General features: G+C 34.8%; 1 protein-coding gene across 6 annotated transcripts in view; it reads right to left on the reverse strand.

The window, feature by feature from the left end:
- Positions 1 to 27,576, reverse strand: part of ABL2 (ABL proto-oncogene 2, non-receptor tyrosine kinase) — a 94,391-nt gene that overhangs the window by 30,983 nt on the left and 35,832 nt on the right. The window contains exon 1 of one of the 6 annotated variants that reach the window (XM_064478041.1): positions 617 to 1,234. The exons of 4 other annotated variants lie outside the window; for them this stretch is intronic. In XM_064478041.1, the coding sequence (XP_064334111.1) occupies positions 617 to 812 (196 nt within the window). In that variant the 5' untranslated portion in view covers positions 813 to 1,234. Of the gene's footprint in view, positions 1 to 616; positions 1,235 to 27,576 lie in introns of those variants that run through there. One more of the 6 variants, XM_064478045.1, reaches the window with a different exon arrangement.

The following is a 27,576-nucleotide window of genomic DNA, read 5'->3' on the forward strand; positions in this document are numbered from 1 at the left end:
CATGCATGAGGTCCTGGATTCAACCCCCAGTACCCCCATTAAACTAAACTAAACTAAATAAATAAAACTACCTTCTCCCCCCTCCACCAAAAAAAAAAAGAAAAAATTTTTAAAATCACTTTTCACCAATTATTCAATGACTTTTATCCGTTTAAGCAGAAAATTGTCAGGTAGTAATTGGAGAGATTAATATACAAAATTTTCAGTTTAGTCACTTTCTAGTATTCTACAAACACTTATCTTGCCAGAATTCTACTTTGTCTGCATATTCTGTAAGAAGCTAATACCTCTTTTAAAAACTAATTAAGGTGGTTGGATAGATCATTCAATTGTTCTCAATACAGCTTAAGTTCTTCATATGACGGCCACATGTATCTTAATACCACAAAATATTACATATCATTCACTCATTCTTTCACTCACTTACTGAGTCCCACTATGAGTCCTTACTTACTGAGGCCCTGCTATGAAACATCAGGAGAAAAATACATGAAACTTCACTGGCCAAGCATAAAGATAACAGATAAGATTAATTTTTTGAAATCTCCATTCATGCTTGATTGGCTATGATTATCTTCCCTCCCCCAGACTACCACCTCTGAACCATACACCATACCTGTCAAGTTGGGTCCAACAGTTTCTGAGGCCTCACTGCACAGGCAGCAAAGGAACGTGTCCTGATCTCTGCCATAACTACTAGGCGGAAGCAGAACTGTCCCAAGGACCATTCTCTGCCCAGAAGCACAAAAGTTCAACTGTTCGATGTGAAGAGGAAGTCCTGGAATTCCACTCTCTAACAAGCAATACCACATGCATGTGACACTTACTCATGTTCTCAGTGGCTAGAATGAACCAATGGAAGGGCAGGCATTCACAAGTCCCAAAGTGGGTGGAGAGTTACCTAAAGGAAAATGTCTAGCAATCGGCAAAATATTGAGTCAGAATGGAGAACTTCAAAACCTCCGGAGTATTTTGGAAAAATAAATAAGCAAAGTAAAAACCAAAACACACAAGTAACAAGTAAGATATGCAGGGATTAGTACACAGACTGGATTTCATTCCTAAGCAATGATGAATTGAGACTGTAGCGAAAAGTTTCCTTGGAGAAAACAACAAAACACCAAATATACTTTTAAGAGAGAGGAAACGCCTAAGGAGACTCATCTTCTGCATCACTTAAATTTGTTCAAGCAACCACAAATCCGAAGTCAAGGAAACAGTTACAATCTGATTTCTAAACACAGAAGCCAGGAAGTGACAGCCTTCAGTAACATTTTGGCTCTCTAACTTAATAACGGTTAAAAACATGGCATGAAAACTTGAATGTTAAAACTTTTAAAAGCAAAAGCCTAATCCTTATTAATATATAGGAACAAAATTAAATAAAATTTAAGAACCTGAAAATGAGAGTACCTTTTAAGAATTAAACTAGTAAAATCTACAAATGATCGATGCCCTTAGGGGCACAATTTACAAATACCAGAATGTTTGTTACTGTACAGCTAAGAACATTCATTGAGTCAATAAATAATTTATTAAGTACCTACTATGTACCAGCCCGTGTGATGGGTTCCAGGTCAATAAAGGTAACAGTAAAATTATAGACAGCAGGACTGAAATAGCGTTCAATATGAAGATTAAATAAAATTATAAAGTAACCTTAAGGAGTGAACAACTTTGATATAGGTAATTATTAATAGTCTTTAAAAAAAAATAAAGCTTATGCTTTCAAAGAAATTAACCTTTTATGAAGCCAGTACTGTTAACAACATAGGGAAAGCAAGAGTTAAGTTAAATGACTACCAGGTTACCTCAATTAGTAACTCAGAATTCCAAATGCTGGGTTGAATTTCTCCTTCCCTAAATTAAAAAAATGTAAGGGAAAGGAACTCCATAGCCCATGTTCTATACATGTCTATATTCTATAACATATGATTTACTATTTAATCAATAAATCTGCTAATTACCAGTAATTTATAGCTACACTTTCAAAGTAATTTATAGTTACACTTTCAATAAATCTGCTAATTACCAGTAATTTATAGTTACTTTCAAATACACTTGTAATCAAGAGAACAAAGGGGATGAACAAATAAACATGTGGTACAGACATATAATGGAATATTATTCAATCACAAAAAGAATGAAATTTTGATATATGCTGCAACATAGATGGGCTTTGAAAACATGCTGAATGAAATAAGCCAGACACAGAAAAATAAATATTTTCTGATTCCATTTATATGAAATATCCAGAAGTTGCCCCAGTTCTCAAAATCTAGTTCTGCAAATGAATGGTTACACAACGCTGTGAATATACTTGAGGCTACTAAATGTACACCTAAAGATAGTTTAAAAGTTTTATATTAAGTATACTTTACAATAAAAAAGTTTAATTAAAAATTTAAAAGTATTAAACATCTCCAAACCTGTCATGTGGGTTATATCTATCATTATTTACCATATTTGAAATTAAAACTAAGAAATTGTAACAAATTAAAAATAACAATAAACCCACTACGTTAACATTTTATTAAAAAATAACTACTCTTGAAGAGAATTAAGAGGCAGGAGTAACACTGTCATAGTACATAGATACGAAAGTACAAGAGGAAGGGATATTTTGTTATTCTTTCAGATTGTTACGGATACTCTTCTTTGACACCATACCAAAACTTGACAAGTAAGAGTCTTTTAAAGGTTACTTGTAACATGAAATCTGAAACCCATAAACAAAATTTCTATAATCTGTCAAATTAAAAATCTGTTGGTTTATCCTGTACTTGGAATGGGTCTATTTTGTCCTTTGAATTTTTTTTAACATCATGAATTGAGCACCTAAAATACTGGTTCACTAAGATGTTGATACGCATTTCATTACACAATACTGATACATCATATTCATTACTATCACCATCTATCTCATTAGAAAAGTTTTAGTACTAGGAAGCTGTGATGGTCACAATGGAGGCTACTAATTTTATTAAATTCTAATTTTTGCTTAAAAGCTCAAATTCTACCATTTCCAACAATTACTATCTGTTTTCCTTGAAGTAGCAAATTCAATCCTTTTTCAAGAAAATGTCTGCCAAATCCCAATTTTGAATAGTTTGTCATTCAGTCTTTCAAGTAAAAATAAGTGTTCCATGAAAAAAGCAGCCAATCTCAAACTCCCAATTTATCCCTTCCCACATCCTTTCCCCCTGGTAACCATAAGTTTGTTTTCTATGTCTGTGAGTCTGTTTCTGTTTTATAAATAAGTTCATTTGTCTTTTTTTTTTTTTTTTTTTTTTTAGATTCCACATATGAGTCTCCATAGGGTATTTTTCTTTCTGTTTCTGGCTTACTGCACTTAGAATGACATTCTCCAGGTCCATCCATGTTGTTGCAAATGGCATTATTTTATTATTTTTTATGGCTGAGTAGTATTCCACCCTCCCTTCTTAAACAGTAGGATATTTCACACTCTTCTTGCTCTTCTCACTTATATGTAAGATCACTCCACAGCAGCACAACACAGAAATAGGTCTCTTCCTATGTACAGCTGCATAACATTTCCTGTCAATTACTACACTTAAATGAGGACAATTTAGAATAAATAGTAAGATTTTATATTCTGGATCATGGCTGTGAAAAAAAGCCAATTAAATTTAAATGGTACATTCATAAATTTGGAGAACTAATCAGTGCTATTTCTGTGTTCAACTCCTATTTAGGCATCCAGACATCTCCATTTAGGCTATAAAGTTACACACACAACCAGAAATCAACATACACTTTTTGCTTAAACATGCTGACCTCCCTCTGAATAATACTATATAGAACTGAATAAGTCACCCCTAAAATAATCTTCAATGATTCAATATTTCTCTACAAAACCAAGTTCAGATAATAACTATATTTTCATTTATAATTCATGGGTAAGAATAGTTACAATAACGATAGGATATCCAGGAGCACCATTACACTAAATACTGCTTGACTGCAGTCACACAGCTCCAAGGAGAAAGTAGAAGGAAAAAAACCTGCACAACTCCCACAGTAGAAACTAGGCAAGGTTCGGAAAAAATCAAAGTCATAAACAGCGTAGAAATAATGTACGAAAGAGCTCTGTGGGAAATGAAATTTAACAAGTTAGAAAGCTACAAAAATTAAGAAAGATACTACAAAAGTGGAAGATAAAAAGATACTTTTGTGATTCTATGCTGCTTTTAATTACCTAAACCCTCTAATACCTTTAACATTTTAGAGAATGAATCATACGAAAAAGTACACATGAAAAACTAATCACTAAAAAATGATAAATGAAAGCTTAGGAAGATTAAACTCAACAAAATTATTCGTGTGACATGCTTTCATTTTTTAAATTGTTTTCAGTTTATGAAAGTGGTGTATGTTCATTATATAAAATTTGGGAACTATACACAAATAGAAAGACAACACACTATCCACTTATACATCCCCACTTATTAAATTATTAAAATAATATTGATAGTTTTGCATCTTGCCCCTTTAATCTGCATCATGTTTCATTCACTCAGCCAGTATTTACTGAGGGGCTACTATGTGCAAAGCATTTTGCTAGGCAGGATATACTAGGTGCTAGGCAAGAAATAAACAAAGTCCATAAGAGACACAGAGAACTTCAGAAAAGGTGACAAGGCCAAAAGCAAAAGAAGGATCTAAGTAGAGAGAATGTAGCAAGCACAAAAACCCCAAGCTAGTAAGGAACCTGGTACATAGAGGAAATGAAGATTGTGGCTGTAATTGAGGAAGTCAGAAGAGGAGCATGAAAAAACAGTAAGGTAGACAGGGGCCAGCCAGACCAAGCACTTAAAGATTGAAAATTCTATTCCAAGTACAATGGAAATTCACTGAGTAGTGCTAAGTAGGGAGGTGATATGTTATGACTTCCACTTTGTAAAACACCACTCTGGCTACCAGGTTAAAAAAAAAAAAAAGGATTAGATGGGGGAACAAAATTAGAAACAAGAGAATATGCAGCAGTTCAGGAATGGGATGTTGCTGTGAAATAGAACAGTGTCAGTGAAGGCAAAGAAAAGTGGAATTGATAGGGCTTGCAGATTACTTGGATATAAGGAGAGGGAAAAAATAAAGAATGGCTGCCAGTTTCCAGCCTTAAATAAATGGGTAGATGGCCATGTAATTCACTCAAAAGCTATAGTAGTATAAATCAAAAGTTCCACCACTGAGAAATAAATTTGAAAGATACAGTTAAACAGCTTGATATATAAACCTGGAGCTCAGAGAGGATCCTGGGCTACAGACATCAGCATATTCAAAACCATGGATTTGGATGAGCTCACTTTAGGGAAAGGAGACTCTGCAGGATCACACTTACAGGGGAACAATGACTGGAATACTGCAGATTTTTCATCTGAAACTTTGTGGAGTCCAGAAAGAAATGAAAAAACATTATCTTAAGCGCTGAGAGAAAAAACAGTCAGTCATCCCAAATCCCATCTCCACAGAAAATATCCTTCAGAAATGAAGGTGAAATAAAGACACTCTTAGTTGAAGGGAAGAAGAACTCGTTGCCAGCAGACCTGCTCTAAAAGAACTATTAAAGGAAGTTCTTCAGACAGAATGGAAATACCAGAAGGAAACTTTATTCATTAGGAAACTTGATTCATTAGGAATAAAGAAAGAGAAGCTAAACTGAAAATAGAATAGACTACTCTTCTTGAGTTCCTTAAAATATGTTTAATGGTTGGAAGCAAAAAGTGTAACACCGCCTGTAAGGACTCTTCAATATAAGTAAATATACCATATAACAACTATAACATAAAGAGAGGGAAGAAAACAACATGATGGTAAGATTTCCATATTTCACTTGAGGTGGTAAAATAGTGACTCTTAAGTAAGGTATGAAAAGTTCAGTAAGTATAATGAACTCCCTTGAGCAATCACTAGAGAACCCATACAAAGAAATATAGCAAAAAACACAACAGATAAATTAAAATGGAATACTAAAAAAATGTTAACAATCTGTGAGAAGGCAGGAAAAGGGAAACAGGAACAAACAGAAAAAAAATAAAACAGTAGACCCAAATCCAAACTTTAACAATTACATTAAATGACAATAGTCTAAACACAATTATGTGCAGATTGTCAGAACAGATAAATAATATGATCCAACTATATCTAACAGAAACTCACTTCAAATATAATCATATAAATAGTTTAAAAATAAAAAGATGAAAAAATACACCCACACAAAAACTTGTACACGAACGTTTATAGCATTATTCGTAATAGCCAAAAGTGGGAACAACTAAAATGTCCATCAATTAATGAATGGATAAATACAATTATTCAGCAATAAAAAGGAATGAAGTGCTGATACATGCTGTAACACAGATAAACCTCGAAAGCATGGCAAGTGAAAGAAGCTGGTCAAAGTGAACACATACTGCGTGATTCTACTCAGGTCTAGAATTGGTAATCTACAGAGACAGAAAGAAGATTAGTGGCAGTCTAAAGCTGGGGGCATGGGAAGGAATATGGAATGACTGCTCATGGCTATAGTGTTTATTTAGGGGCTAAAAAAAATGTTCTAAGAATAGACTGTACTCATGGTTGAAGAACACTGTGAATATACTAAAATCACTGAATTATACACTTTAAATGGGTGAATTTTATGATATGTGAATTTGTATCTCCATAAAGCACTAAAAACATTATGCTATTTAAAGTCTACATGTTGCATGATTCCCTTCACATGAAATGTCCAAAAAGAACATACATAGAGACAGAAAGCGGGTAAGTGGTTACATGGGCCTGGTGTAGGAAAGCTGACTGACTACCAACTAGCACAAGGGACTTTTTGGGTTATGGAAATGTTCTAAAACTGGACTATGGTGAGGGTTACACAACTATGTACATTTTTTAAAAAACCACCGAATTGTACATCTTTTAAAATGTAAGTTTTATAGGCTATACATAACTGAATAAAACTATTTTTAGGCATAAAAGGTAAAAAAAAAAAGCAAAATCAGACTTCTGTTCCAGTTTACAATGGGAACCAGCATTCCTTGGTTTGTGGTTACATCACTCTAATATTCAAAGTCAACATCTTCATGTCTCTCTCTGCTCTATCTTCCTATCATCTTCTTTGCGTATGCAAAAATCTCCCACTGTCTTCCTCTCGTAAGGATAAATGTGATTGCATTTAGGGCTCATCTGGATAACCCAGATGATCTCCTAATCATATCTATAAACACACTCCCTCCTTTTATTGCCATATGAGGTAATGTTCATGGATTCCACGTATTAGGTCATGGATATCTTTTGAGGGGCACTTTTCAGCCTACCACAGCTCCCAAATCCCAACAACTCAGATCACTGTCCTGAGCAACAGATCACCTGACTCTTACAGTCTATGGATAAGTACACTTAGATATTCTAAAAGAGCCAAAACCCCATTTTGTTCCTACTTCTGATTTCATTTCTTTTTTTGGTTTAGGGTGTGTGTGTGTGTGTGTGTGTGTGTGTGTGTGTGTGTGTGTGTGTTTTGTTGGTTTAGGGTGTGTGTGTGTGTGTGTGTTTTGTTGTTGTTAATGGCACAGCCATTCACCTAGGCATCCAACCCAGAAAACTCACCATCATTCTCGACTCTTCTTTATTCCCTAATTTCTTCTATCACTATATCCTACAGATTTTGGCATCTAAATATCTCTCAAATCCATCTCTTCCTCTCCAACCACTACAACTGTCCTACTTCATGCCTTCTTCATTTCCTTGCCTGAGCTACCACAACATCCATCTACCTCATCTTCCTGCCTTCAGTCTCATTCGGCTCCAATCTAATATCCACAAAGGCTCCAAACCAATTTTTAAAGGGCAAACCTCAAGTTATGTTCCTACTTAAAACCTCTAATTGGCTCTCTACTGCACAAAGTTAAATTCCAAATTCCTTAGCATGGTATAAGAAAGATCCACCACGATCTGGCACTTGCTTACTTCTCCAGCCTCACCTCTTACCATTCTCTCTCAAATCTTATGCTTCACCCAAATCTACAGCTCTACCAATAGTTCACTGAACATGCCAACTTGTTCAGTCTGTGTACATGCTAATTCTCTCTTCCTAAAATCCTCTTCCCTTTCAGTTACCTAGTGAACTCATCATTTAACACAATTCATATTTCATCTCTTCTGTTCAATGTTCTCATAAGTATTTTCTCCCATACCTAAAATAAATTTATAACTCTACACTGCATCACAATCACATAGATTGATGGGAGGGTAGAAATACTGTACCATACAGAAAAATACAAAGAACTACTATTTTTATGTCTGATTCCAGTCCCACTCCACTCAAAGTCAGGGACTATATGTCTTACTCATATCCATTTTCCTAAAGTATGTACTTAATATCTGTGGACACATTTTTTCTTAATTATTGAAGCAGTATTTCCCATTTTCTAGACTCTAAAACACACATTAATGAAGACAATCATTATATGAATCATTAAATGAAGACATCATTTAAAAGCAATCTTGGGAAAGAAGGTATAGAACAGTGGCAGAGTGTGTGTTTAGGATGCATGAGGTCCTGGGTTCAATTCCCATCACCACCATTAAAAATAAACAAACAAACAAACAAACCTAATTACCTCCCCCCTCCAAATTAAGTAAATAAATTAAAAGAAACTGCCACTTAAAAAAAAAAGGCAATCATGATCCCATCACCCAGATATAACTACAGACAATATTTTTCATACATTTTTATCTAGTCTCTTCCTTATTGTGTCCTTAAAGATGTTCTTTAACACATACTTGTACATCAATTTTTAGCTTTGAGGTTAAAATGAAAATATAACCTACCAATTCCTGTAACTTAAGATTTGAAATCCAGCAATAGGAGGAATTTAGTCCATAGATTTGTTTGGGACATATGCAAATTTATTTCATTTACATTTTTATTTTACATATTCAGATTCCTAAGACCCAAGATCTATAAAAGTGATATTTAAGAAATTCAAAGCAACTCTATCAAAGGTAAGTTGTTTTTATATATTTATAAAGCATAAACAATTCTAATTTTCAAGGATGAACAAAATTTAAAATGAAACACATGTTGTGATCCATTCCTGAAGTATTTTGGCCATTTATTCGCCAAAATACCAACTGCCCAAAAGTATAAATAGTCCTCACGTGTTCCCAAAATTAAACAGCAAAGTTACCAAAGTCTGGATATTTCAGAAACTTATCCTAACGAGCGTATAATTTTTGTTTATTTTTATACGTCACACTTAATTATGCACTGATCTCTATGGGAGAAAAGTTGAAGTCTCCTCTCTCCTTTACCAGATCTTCATTCTCCTCACAAAACAGAATCAGAATCTTGACTTTCAAACTCCACCCTCAAGGAAATGGAGGACTTGTTGTAATTCATTATATTCAGAGATGCTGATTGGTCTGTACTTTCTCTACCTACTGTGTTTTTCCCTTGTTTCTTATTGAAAGGCATGGTTTTTTTCATGCAACTAAAGAGGTAAGATCTATAATCTGGTCCTAGCTAATTATATTTCTTATATTTGGCTTGAGGCCAAAACTCCTCCTAACAACAGAAAGTGTATCCTACCTTGCTTAGGTTAGGTGCATGCACAGATGTCATCCTTGAAAGAAAACCCTGTTTAAAAGAGTGATACAAGGAGACTTAGGAATTCTTACGTTGTCTCCAAGAGAACCTCTTTAACAGCAACTCCCTAATAGTACCCTCTTATTATTTCCTACATTATTATTTGCTCTCTTTTTGAAGGTATAGTTGTTGTGAGACAATATTAAGATATCCGCATTTGGGAAAGAGTCACCTAGCCTTTGGCAGATAATACTCTTTAAACAGACAGCTGTTTGCATTCAACAATGTGATCATTACTTTTCCTCTGTGTTTATCACTGTACCTTGCACGTAGTAGGCACTCAAGTATTTCTTAATTAATGTTCACAAAACTCCACTAGCATGAGGTTTTCATGCATGACTCTAAATGACTACAAATTTAAAAAAGCAATTCTAGGTCTCTCTACAGTATAATAATAGCTACCACTTATGGAGCACATATTATATACCAGGCACTTCACAAACCTTAATTGATATATTATAATTTATAATGTTATTAACTACAGCCTTGAAGGACAGTCATTAATATCACCAATGTATAAATGCTCAGAATTGCTAAGTAGATTATTCAAGCTCCAGAGCTAACTGGTGAAGCCAGGATTCAAAACTTAGGCCTTGTTTAACTCCAATTCCCATGCACCTTTCACTATTTGAGGCTGTCTCTCTTATTCAATAGCGAGTGGTACAAAAACAACTGGGAAAAGTGTTCTTCTTATCTTTTGGAGAAGAATCTGAAAACAGCCAGACTCCCCAAGTGATTCCACTGCTTCAACTGTCCATACATAGGATGACAGTTAAGAGTCAAACCTAAGACTAATTCTAACTGATTAGAATGATACACATGTGCTCACCAACCGGTCCATTCCATTATCTCCCAATTCTTTGAAGAATCTTATTTAGACCAAAACAGAATATACTATGTCTTTACTTTTGACTTGTCCTCAAATGAGCTGAACAAGTCTTCCCTTAATGCATGGCTCATCTCATAAACATCTCACATAAATAAAATACTGTATACATGGGTATTCATTAGGAAATATTTCTTATAGTTCTAAAGATCCTCTAACCTTACCCTTTAGGATACCTGTCACTGCCCTGTAGATAACTCAGTAACATAACAATCCTTTCATGTGATGCTAAAAATCAAAAAAGCTGGTTTTCCCTGTTTCAGACTGGTAGCACTAGTTTTCCAATGTCTCTGAAGAGGCATGTCTATGTGTATACACTATACTCCCTATACTTGGGTCCTGGCTGCAAGCTATTTCCTGCTGGCTGAACTCAGATATTTCCAATGGCCTTAACTAAAACAAACAAAGACTTTATTCATTACCCTTATTTCAGCAGCTACTGGCTGTCCAAAGTAACAGAACCCTCCCTAACAGCATGAGTGTTAGAGGTAAGAAGGAAAAAAAATACTTCAAATTACAAAATTCTTTTCATCTAGGGCTGATATTAATATATATTTTTTGTTTAAATAATCTATAAAAACATACTCAGGATTCAATCCCTATGATTTCATTGCTGAACTCTATATTTCTCCCCAGCTTAAAATAAGACCACCAGTGAAGTTACAAAATTACTGAAAAATTTTAATGATATATCTTAGTTAATAAAGCTCTCCATTAAAGTTATTTTTACTAGAAGATCTGTCTGTGAATACACAGTACTCTAAATAACTAGTACTATGTAAATACTATGTATTACTTGACTGGATACTATGACTCATAGTTAAAGTTCACTATTGTCACTGGTTTAATTTATGATGTGGGGTAAAAATCATACAGGGCAGCAAAAACGTCTGCTTTAACACCACCACCACCACCACCACCACCACCACCACCACCACTAATGTCTTTCCAGACCACTAGTTCAAATATCAGGTGAGAGTCACAGGGGAAGGGAGAAGAGGAAAGGTAGGAGGGGAAAAAAGAATACTTCAGAGGTACCCAAAAGATAAAAATACAGAATCCTTAAGAGCAAGAGCTAGTAGTTTCTTCATCAGGACGCTGGGCCCAGCTCAAGAGAGTAGTGGCTTTGTGCATTTAAACCATCCCGAAAGTATGACTAATTTCAATTTTCCTTTTCAGTTTTGCCAGATTTCCACCCATACTATCTTAATGGTGAAAGGGCAGAATATTGTACTAACAACATTTATAGGACAGACTAAGGAAGAATGTGAATCAGACATCAAAACTCTTTTTGAATGCTGAGTCAGATTGTGAGGAAAAGAAATAAGAGATATGGAAGAATACAAGGTTGAAAAAGCAATGTTATACCAACCCTATAGGAGCAAACCTTAAATTCTGGACTTTTGAGCACCACATCACTTAGGAGCAATTGAGAAGACAGAGAATGAGAGACAGTTAACATCTAATAGTTGCTGAGTATGTGCTTATATAAACCAAGCACTTATATCTATTACCACTAATTCTCATCTTAACACTGATAGAAATATACTGGGGGAGGGTATAGCTCAGTGGTAGAGCACATGCGTAGCATGCACGAGGTCCTAGGTTCAATCCTCAGTACCTCCATTAAGATAAATAAATACATAAAAACTTAATCCCGCCACCCCTTAAAAAAATACAGAAAATTTTAAAATTAAAAAAAATACTATTACCCCATTTCTCAAGTAAACAGACCACATAATGCAGACTATATACATTTTTAATATTAATTTTGACTAAGATTTTAACTAAGATTTGAAATTCTGCCTCTGGCACTTATAAGCCTTAAAATTGTGGGCAATTAATAACTGAGAATAAATAAAGCCATTGTATTAATAGCAGGGTAAAACAGAACCATAATAGTGTCACAGAAATATACATGCCTTATTAAATATCCTTCCATGCCAGGGATCACTTGCCCTGAACTACCAACACCAGAATGTTTTATAGACACCCTCCTTCCCCCAAGTCAACTGACTGTTCAGCTTTTTGACTTGTGCAGCAAAATTGACCTCTGACCTAAAGCTAGAAGTGGGTGAGTAAAATAAGGCTTATTCTATGAGGAGGGTATAGAAGGAGGGTATAGAAGAAAAGATAAAGCCAGAAAAAGGTATCACAAGAAGAGAAAACTACAGACCAATATCCCTTATAAATATAGATGCAAAATTCCTCAGTAAATTACTAGCAAATCAAATCCAGGAATGCAGTAAAAGGCATATACACCATATCAAGTGGAATTTATCCCAGGAATACAAGGTTGGTTCAACATACAAAAATCAATCAATGCAATACACCAAGTTAACAGAATAAAGGGAAAAAGAATATGATCATCTCAATATAACTGCTATTCTTACTATGGGGAAAAATTTTAAAGCATTCCTATTTAGATATGTAATTTCTAGTTTTTTAAAATTGATGTTTTAAAGTCATACCTTACAGAATTCTTTCTAGTTGTCCTTAACAAGAATATATGAAAATATCAAGTCTCATTTTTTGAGTACCTAACACATGTGAAGTGACAGGCACACGAAATTTGATTTAATTAAAACTGCCCTGAAAGGTGGCTGTTGTGAGTATAAATAGGCAGTAAAGCATAGTAGTCAAGAGCACAGACTCTGAAGTCAGTTCTCTGGGTTTGATTCCTAGTTCTACCACTTACTATGTGACCTTCACCAAGTTAATATTTCTGTGCCTCAGTTTCCTCATTCAAAAATGTACAGTATAATAGTACCTATTCTTATAGAAGTGGCATAAGAATTAATTGTTATTGTATGGAAAGATGTTAAAACAGTATCTGATACAAAATAAGAGTGATATAAAATGTTAGTTATTTGGTTGATGAAGATGAAAAAGCTGATTAGAAGGCATATACACCAAGCCCTATTTTTAGACCTTAACAGTGAAGTTTCTGCCTTTTCTATCAAACTGTATTGAATGCTTGGATGAAAGCTGGTTTCAATTTAATGTGAGTAAAATGCATACTATAAGGACGGATAATCTCCTTTATCTGGAATCCTTAGAACCTGATGTCCAAGATTAATTAATTTTCCAATTCATAGAGAGGGTCTATGCTAACACTTTTCACAACTAAGGTAATAGATAATATAACAGTCATAGAGCACATGAAGATTATTGTATCTTGCTGGTGAAGGAGTGGTAAGTAGTCCTAGACAAGATAGAGGCTCAAATGTACTTAAAGATTATTTCATAAATTATCAGCAACAGCTGTTTATGATGGGATTTCTGGTTCAGGCAAATTCTTGATTTTCTATGAATTTAAGAGATTAGTCTGTTTAAGAAAGAGGCTAGATTCTAGGTATTTAGTTGCTTTAGATACAATGGAAATGTTTATGCCAGTTATAAAATTCTGGTTTTTGTGAAGTGAAGAAAAAAAGTGAATGAAGGGCCACAAATGGCAAATCTCCTTTTTCATGGGTGGGTTGTATTCTATTACATACATATACTACATCTTCTTTATTCACTCATCTACGGATGTGCACTTACGATGCTTCCGTAACTTGGCAATCATAAATAATATTGCTGTTAATAGCAAGGTGTATGTGTCTTTTTGAGTTAATGTTTTTGTTTTTCTCAGATATATGCCCAGGAGTGGAGTTGCTGGACCATGTGATAGTTCTATTTTGGGGTTTTTGAGAAAACTTCATATTGTTTTCCATAGTGGCTGTACCAATTTGCATTCCCACCAAGAGTGTACAGGGGTTCCCTTTTCTCCACATCCTTGTCAACATTTGTTATTTGCATTCTTTTTGAGGATGGCTATTCTGACAGGTGTAAGATGATATCTCATTGTGATTTTAGTTTGCATTTCCCTGATAGTGGTGATGTTGAGCAACTTTTCATGTTCTTGTTGGCCATCTGCATTTCCTCTTTTGGAAAGATGTCTGTTCAGTTTTTCTGCCCATATTTTAAATGGGTTGGTTGTTTGTTTGCTTTTTAATTGAAGTAGGGTTGATTTTAAATGCTGTATTAGTTTCTAGTGTACAGCATGGATAGACTTGGAAGGTATTATGCTAAGTGAAATAAGTCAGACAGAGAAAGACAAATACTATAAGATATCACTTACATGTGGAATCTAAAAAAATACAACTAGTGAATATAACAGAAAAGAAACAGACTCACAGATGTAAAGAAGGAACTTAGTGGTTACCAGTGGGGAGAGGAAGGGGGAGGGGCAAGATGGAGGCAGAGGATTAAGAGGTACAAACTATCAGGTATAAAGTAAGCTACAAGGATGTACATGGGGAATATAGCCAATATTTTATAATAACTACAAATGGTGTATAACCTTTAAAAATTGTGAATTACTATATTGTATAACTGTAACCTACAATATTGTACATCAACTATACTTCAATTTTAAAAATATTATATTGTAAAATAAATGCATAAATTTAAAAAAGTATTTTAAAAAAGAGGCTAGAAAATAAGGTGGGAACTATGCCTATTTCCCTTCAAAATTTGCCATGTCTGGTTGTTCTTGTAAATGTGTATCATTACCTTGCAGCCTTCCTGGAAGTCTGATTAAAAACCATAGGTAGCTACACTTTAGTACACTTGACTAACAGACTAACAAAGAATTATATTAATCTTTCAAATAAACTGGATTGAATGTGTAATGTGTTTAAAATACAGGTGTCTCTGAAGCTGCTTGCACTGATACAAAGTTTTGAATACAAATTCTCTATTTTCTTCACCATTCCTACATACCAAAACACTATTTAAATTGAAAATCAAGCTTTTGGAACATATATCAATATATATCTAATTATCATATTAGTATGTATCTAATAAGTGCACATCTTATTATCTAATTCTCATAATAATCCTGTCAGGTAAATAACTTATCCAAGATCATAAAGATTTGCTCCAATTTCCTTCATCTTCCCTACATACTATATTTTATGATAAAACTTCACCTTTGAAAGATAATACTGAGACATAAGTCTTTTTAAAATACTTAAATTATATCCTTAATAAAATATTGTGTACCTTATATGACAGTTCACAATTTTTTAAACGAAATCATTTAATTGAAGACTTCTCAACCATGACACTACTGACATTTGGGCTGACTCTGTTCTGGGAAGCTGTCCTGTGCATTGTAGGATGTTCAGCAGCAACCCTAGCTTCTACTCACTAAATGCCAATAGCATCCCATTCAGCTGTGACAACCAAAAATGTCTCAAAAAGTTGTCAGATGTCCCCTGGATGACAAATTGCTCCCAGCTGAAAACCACTGATTTAATATTTACAACAATCCTATGATACACAGAGCTTGGACAAAAGTTCCATCTGAGTGATACTCAAAGCCAAGTTTTCAGGCTTTGAATCCAGTACTCCTTTCTCTACAACACACTTACTCCCCCTTATATGCCCCCAACCCATAATCCACAGGAAGGAAAATATGTGATAGTGTGACCTTCCTTACAAATACGTACAAATGAAACAGTCACAAAACATATTCTTACCACCTGTGATGCATTCTTACGTTCCCTTTCCTTCTCCTCTCTACCATCTCAGCTGCTAGTGGATTCCCACTGAACTGATTTCACAACCTGTAATTGGAAAATCACTAATGCAACAAAATGAACCAAGCTATTATATTAGTGTTCTAATGTGTTTTATCAAGTTTTTCAATATCAACAATAGTACAAAAAGGTATTAAGGTTAATCCTAGTCAGACTGAGATGATCTGAATCTTCTCAGATTTTGTTGCTTTAACAAAATCCCAAATTGAGTGGTTCCCTAGAGTAGGTTCTCCAGCTTCAGCACAACTAAGAATCACCTGAAGAACCTGTTGGAAAACACAGATTATGGGACCTCACTCTGAGTTTCTGATTCAGTTGGCCTGGGATGGGACCTAAGAATTTAGCGATATTGGTGGTACTGGTATAGGAATCAAACATTCAAACCACCTCCTAGAACTTCCTTAAAAATAGAATAAATGAGTCATAAAGAAATAACTTTAAAAAAAAAAAAAACAAGAAGGATATAAGCTGCATAACCCATCTCAAGATAAGAGTTAATATATTTCTAAATGCTTGTTTCAAGACCTAAAACTAAATGAAATCACATATCTATATATTTACTAAATAATGAGTATTTATCATGTGCCACACTATTTGGAGTAACATATTGACTTACTAGTATTTCCCAAAGTGTGTTCCATGAAAGTAGATTAAGCAGTTATCACAGGCCAAGTATTCCATAATTATTTAAGATTAAGACAATACTCAATAAAACAAGTCCTGCAACAAAGAAATGTCTAACTTATTAAGAGTCATTAATGCCCTCATGTTTACAGCAGCCTTTCAGAAGGCAGCTACCGCAGGTAGCAATGTATCTCAGATTCCTTTTCCCAGGCTCTACTCACTGAGCATCAAAAGACTAGTATTCCAGGGAATGTACTCTGAAGTATGAACAGAGGGGGAGGAGAAAGGTTTAGGTACACTGATAAGTCAAGCACTTCATACACATCAATTTAAGTTATCTAATTTTTCATAATAATCGCATCAGGTAAATAATTTGTCCAAGATCACAAGATGACTTATAAAGTAACCCACATTTAAAACCTGGCTGTTGGTCTGTGTCTGAAGTCCTGTGACACTGTGTTTTCATACGAAAAGTGATGTGAACAAGAAATATTACTCACTGAGGATATGCAAAGGCCAAAGAAAAGTGAGTTAAATGCTAAGACATTAAAAAAAACAGGCAAAGGACTTGAACAGACCCAGACCCTTCACCCAAGAGGTTATGTAAATGGTGAATAGGCACATGAACTAATGCTGAACATCAGCAGGCACTAAGAAAACGCAAATTAAAACCACCATGAGATACCACTACATTCCTATTAGAATGGGGAATATGAAACACATCGACATTATCAAGCACTAAGGATGCTGACCAACTGGAACTCTCAAACATTGCAACGGAGAATGCAAAGTGATACAACCACTCTGGAAAACAGTATGACAGTTTCTTACAAAGTAAAAAACAAGCAAACCATATAATCCAGCATTCATACTTGTGGGCATTTACCCTAGTGAAATGAAAACTTACATTCACAAAAACCTATGAAACATTTATGGCAGGTCTATTCATAATTGCTCCAAACAAGAAAAACCTAAGTGTCCTTCAACACATGAATGGATAAACTTTCTTATGTCCATACAGTAGAAAACTACACAGCAATAAAAAAGGAATGAACTATTGATACACACAACAACCTGCATGAATCTCAAAGGCATTATGCTGAGTTTCCAATAGAAGCCAGTCTCAAAGGTTACATACTGTATGGTTCTAATTTGTATGACATTCTTGAAGAAACAAAACTACAGTTGACCCTTGAACAATATGAGTTTGAACGGTGCAAGTTCACTTACATATACTACAAGTTTTCACTAAATACGTACTACAGTACTACAACAATCTGCGACTGGATGAAACTGTAAATGTACAACTGCAGATACCAGGGCCGACTGTGAAGTTATATTTGGATTTTCCACTGCTCATAGGGTTGGTACTGCTAACCCCCACGTTGTTCAAGGGTCAACTGTGTACTGATAGATAACACATCAGTGGTTGCCAGGGGTTAGGGGTGGAAGGGAGATGTGACTACAGAGGGACTGCACAAGAAAGTTTTGGGGGATGATGTAATTGTTTTGACGATGTGCTTGTGGAATTACACGAATCTATAGGGGTTAAAATTCATAAAACCATATAAGAAGCAAAAAAAAATCAATTTTACTGTAATTTAAAGAGAAAAAAGGCCAAATATGGGGCTGAAGCACATTTTCACACTCATTCTATGAAAATAATAAAAAGTCATGCCATAAGAGTATCACAGAACACTAAATTTTAACAATACCTATAGATGAGAATTTTCAGCTTAATTTAAGAATCTAAAATTTCCACACATTTATTTATTTATAAATAAATATCCTTCTCTCCAGAATTGTGACAGAAGTTGAGAGGAAAGTAAGATCCTTCCTAAATACATAAAATTTGTGGAATTCAGCATTCCAAAAATCTTTGCATCTTAACAGAAACACATCATTGCCTATGTCGTTTAGGCAAACGATAAGGAAGTATCTATGGGATGAAAGGAATGTGCCAATCCTCTTTCCCTCATGGAATTCTCAAAGACAATGTAGCTGGCACCTGGTACAATGCAAGCTCAGAGCTGACATTCCTTAGGAGGGGCTCACAAATAAACCTAGATCATTCCTACAGATCTACAATACAATCCTTGTAATCTAAGCAGTCAGCTGTTATATTGAGACTAGGGAAGCAGGCAACAACTGCTTACATATATACACACACACATTTCTGCATGGAATGCATATGATGTGCCTAAGCCCACCTAAACAAACAACTCAATCCACACGCAATTCTAAAATGCCTAACTCTCAGTATTAATCAGTGTATTAACTATTCAAATATTTATTGAACATCCTCTTTGTGCCAAGCACAATACAAAGCACCAGGGATAGATCAGTAAACCAGAAAGATGAAATCTGGCTTTCATGTATCACCTCCAACTTAAAGACATACAAGTCATTTTTGTATCAACCATCTGAAGTAAAGTGAATGAGGGCGAAGGCATTACAAGTAAAGGGTGATTAATGACAGCAAACTGCATAACACATTATGGAAACAAGCAAACAAAAAATCAGTATGGCTCCAGGGTTTCTGTTTGCATTTCTGTGAGGAGGGGAGAATGGCATGAAATGAAGTGCCTGAATGCTTGACCAGGAAGTTCAGATTTATCTTGCTGGCAATTCGAAGCCATTGATAGCAGTAACAGTTCCAGTAGTTTTTCATTCAGACAAATACGTATTTTGAATTTTCTGGATTACGGAGGGGACAAATAGTTTAACCAAGGAAATAGAAAATATACACAAATATACACTAGGTCACTGAGATACTAGTTAAATATTGTTTCTCAATCTTCAATAAAATACTCACTTATTAACTCTTTTCCCAAGGAATTCAAACAAAGAACATTCTGCACAATATTAATAACTGGTATTTGTATTCAACTTTACTATTTACAAATAATAAATAGTAAAATCATTTTCAACATATACAGCCAACATTCACACTGTTTTAGAAAATTAAAGACTGAGAACATATGTTAATCGAAAAACCTCCCTGTTCTAACATTTAAATTATATATAAATGAGAGAATGTAACCAATGTACTTACACTGGCTGAAAATAGTACAAATTAGTTCTCTGTGGCTCAACAATATCTCTTTCTGGCCCTAATTCTACAACCTTAGCTTAGGCCACCTTCACTGGTCACCTGGGTTTTTCTGATGGTCTCCTCACTCGTCTCTCAGTCTCTGGTCTTATCTAATATCAACATAATATGTGTAAACAGCCAAAGGCAATTTTTTCTTCTAGAGTACAAGAAAATCTGATCAAATTACTACTCTATTTAAAACCTTCCTACGATTTCCCCACTGCATTCAAGTCAACGTCTAATCTCCCTCATACATCGTAAAAGGTTCTTTTGTGGTGACCTCAGCCTTACTCAGCCTTAGTAAACACATGACCTCTCACCTCATACTTTGGACATACTCAACTCTGTAATCCTCCAAACCCTCTTTTCCTTTGACAAATATTGTTCCCTCAGTCCCCAAATACTTTGTGCCCACTGCCCCTACTCTGACTTTGTCTGGCTAACTCCTACTGTTTCAGATTTCATTTTAGGTGTCTCATTCTAGAAAATATCCATGGACATGAGAGAAAACATCTCATAAAAGAGGCACACAATAGGTTGGATTGCTGCTCCCAATTTTTTAGTTCCTCCTTGTTACAGAATTATACATCCAAATTCTTAGCCAAAATACTTTGCAGTTACCTACCAGAACAGGCAGAGTACATTTCCCAGCCCCACTGAGGCTGGGCTTGGTCACATGACTTTCTCTGCTCAATAGTGTGGGTAGAACGCCAATTTTGAATTCAGGCCTTAACACTCTCTCCATGAGAAGACTATGAAACATGCAGAGCAGACACATGAGCCTGGAGCCAAAACCAGCTGAACCCAGTCAAACTCAACTGGTATCAACCAAATCCCAGCTGACCCAGAGACTCATGAGGGAGAGAAAAGAAATGTTTTAAGTCACTGAAAATTTCAGAGTATTTGCTACACAGCATTAATGCATTTCCAATAAAATCTTACTTTTAATTATCAAAAATATACTTAAATTGTTTTGATTATGTAATAGGTTAAAATCTTAAATCATAAAAATTTTTAAACATAGAGAAACTAAAAATCATCTAATTTCAATTTATATACCTATCTTAGGTGCAGGGAATTATGATATGGTATCCAGATAATCAATAAAATGAAATATTAGGATAAAATTCTAAGAGGGAAGTGGAATAGAAATACAAATACAAAGAAAAGAGGAATAATTTACAACTTTTAGCTGTTAAAAAAGAGTTTATGTAGTTTTAAAAACGGGTATGGTAAGTGACAAATCACTGTGGTATTTAAATTCCCTGGATACTTCTTTAAAATGATGTAATAGTTTTATTTTAAAATATCATTATTTATAATACATCAAAAATCATATAATTGGCAACTGTTGAAACTTGTGATGAAAAAAAAGTTTTTAGACGTCACCCATAACATATGCAAGAGAGTAAAACAACTATTTCCTTCCTTCTGGAGTACAGTTCTATGAATGTAGTACGTGCATTGATTCATGTAATCATCACGTTTTTGTACAAGATACAGAATAGATACATACATTTCCCTCATGTTATCCCTTTACAGTTACATCCTCTTCTAACCTAGACATTCCAGAAGTTCTTTTAGGATATATGTGAACAAAAAAGTGTAAAGAACACTGCTGTACAACACTAACTAGCATGACTTACTTGCCCAGTGACTGAGGTTTCAAATTTTCAGCCAAATTCTAGTTCATTCAGTAATATTAATGAAAATATCCCATAAGTGATGGTAAAATCTACTCTGGGGATCAAATAATATATTCAAGTCAATTAAAATGGAGTTGGTTAATATACTTACCCGACTCACAGTTCATTTCAGTCAACATTTAAGTTTCTCCACAATATTCAGAGAATGATACAGACTAATTTAATCTGGAAACTATTCTTATCTTTAAATAGGTTTGCTTGGTTATACTAAATAAGGATTAAAAAATCCCTGAGTTAGAATTTTCTCCCATTTCCTGCCTGCTCTAATTTTTCAAAAATTTGAGACTTCAATAAAATACTACTTCTAAAGAGCAATTCCAAATGAAAATCATAAAAGTGTAATACAAACAAGAATAAACTCTTCTGCATACAAAAGGGTTTTAACCCATCTCTCAAAACACCAAGCATACCACCACCAAAAGAAGCATCAGAAAAGTCAAAACGAAGGAATGTTAAACAGCTATGAAAAAATATAAACAGGTAAAGTCAAATACAGGAAATAACCTAAAGTAGTTCTTGTTGAATTACTTAAGAATATTGTTTTCATTCTATCCAACTCTATAGAAAAACCTGGGAACAAAGGTGGATTATTTTAGCCATTAAGATTAAACATTCAGTAATACTTCTCTCTAAAAAAAAAATACACAATACAAATCTCCAACATAGTAGTATCTGAGAGTAACAAAGAATTAAATGGAAAGTAGAAACTTCAGTAGTTTGTGTTAGTATTAATTAATTAATACATACAGAAATCCCCATTCGCTCAAAACATTTTGAACTAATCTGTTCAAGGGACTACAGTTGTGATATAACATGATTGGTATTTGGCTCTATAACTACTGGCCATCTGTGCAGAATCACATTGATAATTCTACAAAACCTCTTAGTAACACATCACATTTTGAACCCAGCTTACAGCAGCGTTTTACTGTTAGCAAGATACTGGGGGAATACAAAGATGAAAGACAGCAAGACTGCCCTCAAGGAGCTTAACATTTAAGTTAGAGATTTGGGTAGAATAAGTTCATTTTACACTGTTATAAAATAAAGAACCATACTACTTAATAATGCTACACCTAAATACAAAGAAATAGAAATAAAATTCTGTAAGGGAACTCTGTGAAACTTCAAAGAATGAGTTTTCATGTACCCAGGAAAAGAGCAATAAAACCATCAAATCTAAGTGTGATCACTGTTGGTCACAGGCACACCTTACTCATTGCTGTGATATTTTCCCAAGGAGGGGATCCTAATACCCTTCTCCTTATTAAAACTAATCACAGAGCTAGAGCTTAAAACAATTCATGACAAAGTAAAAAGCAAATTAATTCACCTTAAAAATAATAAAAAGTTATCAGCATTTTCAAACAGCAAAGACTAGAATTAAGAGTTGGTTTATGCAGCACCTCAAGAAAAGGTAATTTGTTAATCAGGTCTTGTCCTAGGGAAGGTCACAAAGTAGGCCGTAATGGGCAGGTGCCCTCCCTTCCTGACCTCTCTCACCAATCTGTACCCTCACTTCCCAAGGACTCTAACCCTTCACAATGCTTTTGCTACTCTCTGTACGCACACATCCGTGAATGCACATACAGACTGTCCCAGGTCAGCTTTTTTCTATCTGAAGGACTGAAGTGATTTTATCTTTAACTGGAGAGTGGTAATAGGGGGAAATGAACGGATTCTGTTTGTTTTTACTATACAGGAACTAAGGGTGTTTACTCTTCCAGGCAACATCTCTACAACTGTGCCCTAGAACCTTAGAATTTATAAAGATAATACGATAGGTAACTTCTACTAAGACGTTAATGTACAAATTAATGGTGCTGAATCCCACCCCCTCTATTATAGCAATATCTACATTTTAATAAATTATATAGTTAAAAAGAAATCCTCCCAAAGAAAGAATTTTAGGCATGAACTAGCAGACAGACACTGCTGGCGTTCCTAAAATCATGCCATAAAACCTACTGTATCCCTATTAGAAATACACATGGGCTAGCTCTGTTTTAACTCTGGCCAAAAAGCAAGCAAATCCCTTCTAAACTTACCAAATTAAAAGGGTCAGACAAATGTCCATCCAGAATACCATGGGGAACTCTGCATTGTAAAACATGTACATAACAAGCCTCACCTAGACTTTTAGACACTAGTATTAAAAATCGTAAGTTACAAAGAAAGGTTTTAGTTAAAAAAAAACTTCCATATGCATTGTTCCAGAACCCTCAAGAAATACTTTAAAAGCATGTTCTAAGAGATAGCTGATATAATTAGAGTAACGCAGTAACAAATTGTAAAGCTACAAAGGCCATTAACAGCTTTTTAGAAATAACCTTTTCCTTTGTGAAAAACAATACCAAAAGTGAAGGCAGGGAACCTACAGATCAACAAGAGATTTAAGAGACATATCAACTCCATTAGATATGATATTAAATATTACAACAATTATTTAAAATATCATTGTGATAAATAGGTCTTATCTGGATACTAATTCAAAAAAGAATGACATCTGAAACACTAACTGGGTATGTGACTATATAAAAGCAAGCAAAAAAACGTTTTTTAAAAAAATAAATTACAATGACTTTCAAAAAAACCCCTGAAGCGTAACATTGTTACCAGGGGAAAAAAAAGATTTCAAATATACTGGTAACCCAGCATTTTTGTTATGGTTTCCCCTTATTAATTATTTGTGTGTGTGCCCACGCATGCACATTCATATCAAAAATTTTATATAAAGAAGAAAAAATGCCATTTTTTGCTATTCTGACCTAGGTACATGCCTTAAAAGCAGCTGTAGAGCCTCCCTTCAGTACTAACGTATTCCCTTCCTTTGTGACTTTCCCTCCCCTCCCCTGCATGCCCTGGAAACGTGTTACTCTACTCCTACCTCCTCACCTTGGATCAAGGAAGAAGCTAACCTGACCCCCACTACTTGCAGGCACACAAAGCCTTTCCAGTACTGTAGTTGGTTTCTCTTTGATATTCCTCACTGACATCCCCTGCATCTGTATGTACACCTGAGAATTCGTGGGACATATTTTGAAATATATATGAATGTTACTTCATTCAGTCCACGGTATGATCTTAAAACCTTCAACAACTTTCTTTTTTAATATATATCCATCAACTTTTCTGTTGGTTTTCAGCAAAAAGGAGAAGGTAGAGAAATACAAAAAGGAGATTAGCCCCTGACCTCCTCATAGGGCCTTTACCTTTTGTTATTCCCTGTGAAATTTCTTGAGCACTTTTTAATTTCAAGAGCAAGAGAAAATACGTGAGAAAGGGGGTTTCTTAGGGTTTTGCTTTGTTTTGGTTTGGTTTGGTTTGGTTTTGGTTTTTGATTGGCAAGACAGAAATACATGGCCACAGCAGCAATAGGAATTTAGGGATACCAAAACAAGAGAGAGAAAATTGAGTCAGAATGTTAGACCAGGCTGAATTAGATGTTGAGTTAGCTTCTTTACCCTATTCCCTTCACCCCTTAAACTGGCCTTCTGTTCCTTGGCCAGTCTCAGAAAAGCAAAGCCACCACCAGTCAGTTGGAGCTGGTAAAGACTAGACTTCCATAGCCAAGAATATTTCACAATAGTAAAAGCTTAGCAAATATTTTGTGGCTTATTTAGAATACTGCAACAGACAAGTTTAAAGCTACCTAAAGGAAATAAATTAGCTATTTGAGGAGTGGGATGAGAGGGGGCAGTTACTCTCCTTAAATGGATGTCCTTAAGGAATAAACATCTAGCTCTTAATTTTAGTCTCCTAGCAGACAAATGTCCTAGGAAGTTCTACTACTGTCTGGTATGCTACTGGCTTGTAAATCTAATAAATGGGAATGTGAGCTCATGCCCTAGGCAGTAAGGCATACAGGCTGATGAAAGGGACAATGAAGTAAATTAATAAAGGAGATTACAGGCTAGACAAATTCTTACCACAGACTCCACAATCAAAAGAGGTTACAAGAAATTGATCAAAATCAATTATCAAACACAACATTGAAAGTCAACTATACTTTTTTTTTTAACGGAGGTACTGGGAATTAAACCCAGGACCCTGTACATGCTACACATGCACTCTACCACTGAGCTATACCCTCTTCCCATACTTCAGTGTTTTAAAAAATGAAAAAAAAAAAGGGGGGGGTAGAAATAAATTAGGAGTTTGGGATTAGTAGATACGAACTACTATATACAAAATAAACAATAAGGTCCTACTGTATAGTACAGGGAACTACAGTCAATAGCTTATAATAACCTATAATGAAAGAGAATATGAAAAAGAATATATACATGTGTAACTGAATCACTATGCTGTACAACAGAAACTAACACATCGTAAATCAACTATACTTCAATTTTTTAAAAAATCAACTTATATCAGTTCTTTTTAACTATATGCGTGAGAGTTCTCAAAGTTCTAAGAGTCTCTCACTTTGGCAGACAAAGGCAAATATCTGGGATAGTCAAGTGCTATTCAAGAAAAAAAGCCATATTAGGCAGTTATTAACAGCAACTAGTTTTTAATGTTGTTACATTTTCCTAAGAAAAATACAAGTAGTCAATCATTTTTTAGGAGTAAAACTCTAGACTTTGATGAGCCAAACTTAGGAGTGAGTACATGGATAGAAAAAAATCAGCTTTAACACCCTAGTCTGGGGAATAGAGGGACTAGTGAGGTGCATATTTCTGTTACTGACAAGAACAACGAGGTTTAAAAAGACTGTAATAGATTAAAACACAAACAAATAAAAACACCCTAAAAAAAAAAAAAAAAAAAACAGAACAAAAACTCTGGTTATACACTGGGCTGTTACACTAGGCATCTTGATTATTCCAGATGCCCTGAGATTCAACCCAACCCTTCTGGCTTCTGCCAAAGAAGCACAGAAACAGCCAAGTTGAGTTCCAAGAATAGTCATGACATACCATTCCCTTCCAACTAGTCACCCTCAAGGAGACAGCCAGTCTTTAGGAGTACACTGCTCTGGGACTAAAGGGTAATGAGTTGTAATCACTGCTTCCTTCCTGATCCACTGAAACCCAACTAAACAGGAAAATAAGGAACCCTGGATTTAACAATAATTTATTCACTGAATTTTTTAATTTTAGAAAAAATGGGGGGGGGGTAATTAGGTTTCTTTCTCTCTCTCTCCCTCCCTTTCTTTCTTTCTCTCTGTTTTAATTTAACGAAGGTACTGGGGATGAACCCACAACCTTGCACATGCTAAGCCTGTGCTCTACCACTGAGCTATATTTCCCTCCTTATTTATTTAATTAAATAGCAACTATCTCATGTAATTCATTGAGGGCAGCAATAATAGGCTAGAACTGTTACTTCTTTCAGAAATCTTGTTTTCTGACGCTATCTGGAAAACAATTACTAAAATCAACTTTTAAAATACTTAAATATAGAAGATGGCCCCTTTTCTTGCAAAGCTGAGGTAAACTGTATATTAACAGGATACATAATCGGTTTAAAAGTGGGGTTTTGGTCAAGGAATAATAATTACTTATACTGTTCTTCCAGTAGTCATTAGCAGCCAGGGAAAAATTCTTGATAAAATTTCTTTACCTTACTCCATTATGGTCTTTTGGCATGTCATAACCTTCTAACAGAATGCTCATAACGTGAGATCTAAGACTTCTGGCCTCCCTACTCATTATATGTGCAATACATTCTGGTATGTAATTCAGGTGCTAGGCAAACATACGTGTGTGTGTACACATACACACACATATGTTTCATCAATGACATAACTACACAGAATGGAATAAACAAAATTTGGCAATAAAAGGTCCAAGTTCCAAGATGCCAAAATCCTACTGAAAAATCACAACTGTATTAAAGCATGTACTGACTTAAGTTCTTGCTTATATGTCAACTAAATACACTTGTTTCAAAATACCCATTTTTTGTTACGAGAACTATTCTTTCAGGTTTTAAATTTGCAGTTATCCTTGATTCCCTTCTCCCCTTTATTTCAAGCTTTCATTAAGCATCTAGAGATAATTATCTCT

Source organism: Camelus dromedarius, chromosome 23, assembly GCF_036321535.1.
Source record: "Camelus dromedarius isolate mCamDro1 chromosome 23, mCamDro1.pat, whole genome shotgun sequence".
Lineage (NCBI taxonomy): Eukaryota > Metazoa > Chordata > Mammalia > Artiodactyla > Camelidae > Camelus > Camelus dromedarius.